Source organism: Marmota marmota, unplaced genomic scaffold, assembly GCF_001458135.2.
Source record: "Marmota marmota marmota unplaced genomic scaffold, marMar, whole genome shotgun sequence".
Lineage (NCBI taxonomy): Eukaryota > Metazoa > Chordata > Mammalia > Rodentia > Sciuridae > Marmota > Marmota marmota.
Window position 1 is genome coordinate 5,066,617 of NW_025999962.1, and position 6,247 is coordinate 5,072,863.

Sequence of the window (6,247 nt, forward strand, 5' to 3'; positions counted from 1 at the left end):
AAGGTAGTTCCAGTTGAGACTCCTGCCTGTGAAGTAACTCCCCCACTGTGTCCCCACCAGGAGCACCAAGACTTCTGGCAGCTGTCCCCTTCAGGGGTGGAAGGACTGAGTGGGAAATGCGCGTCAGCACCCTGGCCAGCCTGCTCCTGCAGTGCCTGTGGTCACTCCCAGGGAGCATGGCCAATGGGGACATGGATTGCCATGGACTAGGCCCTGCCTGGGAGAGGGGAGCTCAGGCCCAGGTGACAGAGTGCAGGTAACTTGAGAGCCATGTGAGAACAAAGTAGCTGGAAGCCCCACCCGCCCTTCTCAGAATACTTGTTTCAAGAAAACCAGTTGTAGGGCCTGGGGGTGGCTCAGGGTTAGAGCACTGGCTCTCCCAGGTGCAGGAGACCGCTTTATCCCAGCGCCTGCCCCTCTAGTCTAGGCCTTGGCTCTCTCCTGTGGGGCTTGATGGCTGGAGGCCCTGGAGCACTGTGCTCAGTCGGCCTGAGGTCTTGCTTGGCTGTTGGTCGGAGCATTTGTCGGACATCGCAGCTGGGAGGCTGAGAGTCCCTTAGGCAGAGTCCTCACTGACTCAGTGCATCCCAGCCCTGACCCTTCTCAGAAGCAGCAATCTGTGGAGAGCACTTTGTTCTTGTTGGATTCGTTGTTCTTTTAATCTTGGAAAAACTTTTCTCTTGATTGTCTTGATTTCAGGGAAATTGGTACATAATGTTCCATTAAAAATCCTTGTGGTCCAGCCTGCGCCATGGCCAGGGGCTGCTGCAATGGCCTCCTGCCCGCACAGTTCAGCCCTCTGTTTAGAATCCTGCCCCAGGTGGGCCTGCAGCTCCCCTGCCCACTCACCCACCTCGGCTCCTGCCAACCTCATTTCTTTCACTTACCGCCTGAGCCTGGGAGGCCTGAAGACGCTGGGCTCCTCCAGGACCCCAGGCCCCCCCCCCCGCACCCGCTCTGCCCAGGTGCCTCNACAACATTTAAAGGAATTCTTGCCTAAACAGGTCTGTTGTTTCTTTTCAGTTCTGACGTGTAATTGCGCATGTCGGATATGACACTGCGTACACAGTGTGTGGTGCAGGTAGGGTGCCCACACCCCAGGTGCCTCACAGCAGGGGCGAGACCATCCCACGCTGTCTCCCCTGACAACTGAGGAGCTCTCTGGGGAAGGACTGTCTCTTCACTTTTCCGAGGCACATGGTGGAGCATTGGCAGGATGAGTGATGGGCAGCTGGGCAGACAAAGCATCCAGCCACTGGCTGGCCTGGGAGCCTGCCCACTGGCTGCAGGAACGTGTGTGGACCCTTTGCCCAGCACCCTGAGGTCCCACGGCCAATGCCAGGTGGCTGTGGTGATGTTCCCTTCCCATACCAGCCTTAAGAGCAGAGCATGTGCCCAGTGCAGGTGTCCCCTCCCAGCTGCTAGAATGTTGCTGGGCCCCTCCTGTATAGCTGTCTGGAGTAAGCGGGAGGGGCGGCCCTTGTCCTCTAAAGTCACTAGTGTCCTGGCTGTGGTTGAGGGACAAACTGGCATCTGCCCTGTGTATGCAGGAAATTACAACCTCTCCAACGTGCTGCCCAGCGCCCCCGACATGGCGCAGTTCAAGCAGGGCGTGAGGTCTGTGGCTGGAAAGCTGTCTGTGTTTGCCAACGGAGTGATGACTTCCATCCAGGTCAGTGAGGGCATGCTCTGACCCCTCCTCCCCACACAGTCGCAGGGCAGTGGGTGGTGGGTTGCTGCTTTGTGTGTTTGCTGCAGTGTGACCCAGGGCCTCAGGAAACCAGAAGTCACAATTCTATATTGGCTTAAAATTCTCTAACTTATGACATGGATATGGCATGATAGTTATTTAGTTTTCTCCTAGTTTGGAGCAGAGAATTATTAAGAAGAAAGTGTTTATAAAATCATCACTAATGCCCCTGCTCAGAGAAAAAAATCTGTTAATATTTTGGTATAGTTTAGTTCCAGATTTCTGTGCAAGACATTAAATTAAAAGGGGATTATATAGTCTATGATTTTATATCCTTAGAACATCTAATTTAGTTACTATTCCCATGTTGGATATTTAGATTGTATTTCAATCTTTTAAATAAAGCAGAGATGGAATCTGAAATAAAGCCATCTCAGATTATGTGAAAGGCTTATTTCTGGAACCTTCTAATTTGTATCATTTTAGAAGGACTCTGTTAACATAAAACGACTCTGGTTGGGCACAGTGGTGCACGCCTGTAATCCCAGCAACTCAGGGGCTGAGGGAGGAGGATTGCAGGTTCAAGGCCAGCCTCAGCAACTTAGTGAGACCCTGTCTCAACATAAAAAATACAAAATACCCCAGGTTCAATCCCCGGTATCACAAAACAAACAAAAAGCATGGCTCTGGCAGGTTGCTGAATCCAGGTGGTCTCTGGTGCCCCCAAGGGGAAAATGGCTGCTGGGGTGGGTAGGGTGGGGGTCACCTTGCCTGACTGGGTCTCTGTCACAGGCTCTCTGCAGAGCCACAGAGCTGCTTCCCACCCCTCGGTTGGCGGAGCCTACATGGGTCCCTTCTAGTGAGTAGCACCCCCATTTGGAAGGTGGTGGCCTCATTGTACAGATCACCACCTTTTCAGGTCCCTGTTTTACAGTGAAGAGGTGGAGGCCCAGAGGGCAAGTCACTTCTCTACCATCAGCAGCTGGCCCCAAATTTTAGGGTTTCAGACTGGCGGGTGTTCCTCTGTCCTCCCCAGAGGGCTCAGCATGTGGCCATCACCTTCCCAACACCCCTACCTCACACGCTCACGGGCCCTGGACGAACCCTGCAGCACGTCCACCCGCAGGTTCCCAAAGCCCTCGCCATGTCCTGGGCGTCGGAGAGCATCGGGAGGCCCAGCAACCTGTGTCTTGCCCTGTGCTTGGGGTGCAGCGTCGGTGCCGATGCCACACACACACACACACACACACACACACCTGTCCCCACCTCTCGTGCCCTGGGTCAACAGCCGCATCAGCTGCGCTGCGCTGTTGGGAAGCCCCGAGCAAACCCTGGCTTTGGTTCTCCCCAGGATCGCTATGGCTCCTGATCCCCAGGTCAGGCTCTGCGCTTCCTGGAGAAATTGCCTCTTCTCATGGACCAGTGACCGCATCACAGGCTGCGATAAAGACCAGACACACCAGTTTTCAAGATTGTTTTGCTACTTTTTCACATGGTATATATACACTTCTGATTTTTAGTATTTCTTTTTGAGAAATTCCTATTTTTGATGTAGAGAGAAGCCTTATTGTAATTTCCACTTGCACCAGTCCTGCGCATGCCCCTGTGGGCACGTCCCAGTGGATCCTCGCTTTGATTTCCAGGAATCTTTAGTTCCAGCAGTGGGGCTGCAGTCCCCTCCGCCCCTTCTCCCTGACTGAGCCTTCCTCCGGGGAGCAGGGTGCGCACTGTCCGCTGACCCGGGATTGGCCTGGAGAAACAAATTCACAGCACACATCTCGTTGAAAAGGGAGCAGAGAATAAAACAAAAGACCAAAAATGACTGGTGTCTGATTTGACAGATTGACTGTTCATTTTTATTTCCATATATTGAGGTGATTTCAAAATAATGTCCCTTTGTAAGTTATTTGTTATGTTCTGTAAAGTTAAAAATACTTCCCCGTAGTGCTTTTAACAAACCTAAGCTTCCACATTGTCAAGGGAATTAATTTGGTCTTTTGACGAGGTGTTGCTGTTTGAATCTATGAGAAGTGAAAGCCGAGAGCTCCCTGCATGTGCTTATGAATCAGTCCAATGGCAGAATTACGGCTGGAGAAGGCGAGGGGGCACAACTGCAGACAGCAGTCATCGTAGTGAAATAGCTTTGTTATGATTTTTTGTCTTAATCTTGGTTTTCAAAAAGTCACAGAATGTTTGTGAATCAATAAATAAAGACAATCTGGCTGTGTGATAGAGGCACTAGGGTATGTTGTTCAGCCATAAAATATATTTGAAATTTGATGAACCAAAAATGTGATTTCAAATGAATATTTTGTGAATCTTTCTTAAAAGCTCAAATTTGTAGACTCCTAAATACAATAAACAGTCGCAGCAGATCCCGTGAGCCATGTTTTCTTTGCTTCGTTTTTAACTGACGTCTTTGTGGGTCAGGACCGTGGTGCAGCAGACCAGGGCCATGCTCTTAATGTGGGTGGATTCCATTAACGGGTGTTCTTCACGCGTCCTGATGGGGACGGGGGTGTGGGTCCGCTGGGGCCTGACAGTGGACAGGTGCTTCCTCACAGTCCAGGGCCGTGTCCTCAGGGTTGGTTTCCAGTGAGGTGCCTCCTGCATGAGGGAGCCCCTGCCTTAAGGATGCTTTTGTCATCTCCCCTCTGGGATCCCTCCCTGTTTGTCATTTGGGCCTGGGGTGGAGCATGGCTACCTCAAAGGCACTCCCTCACTACCCCCCCACTATCCCTCACTGACCCCTCACTACCTCCCTCTCTACCCCCCTCACTGCCCTCCCACGAGTACCTCCCTCTCCCTACCCGGCACCAGCCCTCTTGGTCAGGTGCCACCCTTGACCTCTCTTAACCTCAGCTGTCTCCTTAAGGCCCATCTCCACTGGCGCAGGGGGACTCGGGCTTCATGAGTCTGGGAGGGACACTTTGTCCCAGCAGTGTCCATGGGAGACTCCACCCGTGTTGGCCACCCTGGCTGGCAGCTCTTCTCTCTCGGGAGCCCTCAGGGCTGGGGGGCAAGCGGCCCTGTGCCCTGCATTGGGCTTCCTGGCCAGCAGCCAGCCCACCCCAGGCCTGGGGGTGACTTTCTGGAGCTTTCCTCGCGGCCGCTTGTGGGGCATTCCCAGGCGTCTCAGCGGGGTGTGGGCCCCTGGCTGCACTGCGCCCTTCTGTGGGCCGTCCCCCAGCAGGGGTGAAGGAGTCTGTCCTGGGCCCATTTATCCTTGGGCCTTGGCGGCTCCTTTTATCTGAGGAGTGCTTCGTACATCAAGGATGTTGGTTAATGTCTGTTTAGCAAAACACACGTGGGATCTTTTGATTAAAAAACAAAATGGTGGGACGGAGCACCTGTCCAGGCACAAGGCCCTGGGGCGGGCTTGGGCAGTGGTGCTTTGATGCGTTGGGTGTTTGCGGAGCCTCTGTTCTTGAAGGCCTGTGGTGAGCACCAGGTGGTGTTGCTGACCCTCTCTGCCAGGAGGGGCGAGGAGGCGAGGAGGCCTTTGCTCTCAGAGCCTTCCCCGGAAGGGACTCGTGTTTACCGTGCAGCATGTTTTAATCACCCCAGAGAGCTGCCAGGAACGGAGATCGACAGATGTAAATAGAGAGCTAGGTGCAACCTGTGAGCTCCGGTGCCACGGAAGGCAGTGTTCAGGACAGAGGAGCTGCCCCTCTACAGCTCCAGGAGGCCAGGCCTCAGCTCCTAGGGACACAGTGACCCCCATCACTACCCCAGCAAAGCCAGAGGGGTGAAGCTCCAGCCCCAGGACCCCCGCGCCACACCCTGCCCCCCACTCACCCTCAGACACGACAGACTGACCACCCCTGGCCAAGAGCCACCCCATCCTTTAGCTAGGAGCCTGATACTCAGGTTGCAGACCTGCTGACACGTGCCTCCCACAATTGTAGCCGTCTGCTGGGAGGTCCCCTTAGTCACCCAGAGTCCGGCTGAGGCGCCTAGGTCACCGTGCTGGTGCCCAGCTGGTCTCCTTGCTGACCCCTGCCATCTCCCCCCCATCAACTCTCTGGTTTCAGGGCTCAAGTCATATTAGTTCTAGAACTCTCCAGGGCCCTGTCCCGAGGCCTCCAGTCCTGGGAACTCTCCTGCCCCTTTCCCGCTTCCCAGCTGTCATTAAGGTAGATCAGCATTCACTGGAGAGCAGTCAATTCACAGGCTGTCCCCTTCAGCAGTGGCCGTTCCCTGGATCCCTGAGGGTCACCTGGCAGCCGTGAGCCAGGAACCACAGGCTCTTTATTCCATCTTAATTTCTAGTATCTGACCCTCGACTCACATCACATCACACTTCCCACGATTTTACACACACAGGGACAAAGGCTAGGAAGGGTTAAGGCAGGGCAGCGGGGTGAGGAGGCTGGCCAGGCAGACCTGTGGGCACTCAGATAAGACAGCCAGCGGAGCTCGGAGCTCGTTCTGGGCCAAGCTCCAGACGGCGGGGTTCCCGGTACCACTCGGGGACGACTTGGCCATGTGCGGTCATCACAGGCCGCAGGCACCTCACCTTGAGCAAGTCCAAGGACAGAGGTTTGGGGGTTGGTT

At 54.3% G+C, this 6,247-nt stretch overlaps 1 protein-coding gene across 2 annotated transcripts in view; it reads left to right on the plus strand.

Annotated features, from left to right (window-relative positions):
- Arfgap3 (ADP ribosylation factor GTPase activating protein 3) overlaps positions 1 to 4,073 on the plus strand; it is a 40,623-nt gene extending 36,550 nt beyond the window's left edge. Inside the window, exons 14-16 of one of the 2 annotated variants that reach the window (XM_048803044.1) lie at positions 61 to 256; positions 1,551 to 1,672; positions 3,042 to 4,073. In XM_048803044.1, the coding sequence (XP_048659001.1) occupies positions 61 to 256; positions 1,551 to 1,672; positions 3,042 to 3,223 (500 nt within the window). In that variant the 3' untranslated portion in view covers positions 3,224 to 4,073. The remainder of the gene's footprint in view (positions 1 to 60; positions 257 to 1,550; positions 1,673 to 3,041) is intronic. The other variant, XM_015501755.2, reaches the window with a different exon arrangement.
- The last annotated feature ends 2,174 nt before the right edge of the window (positions 4,074 to 6,247 follow it).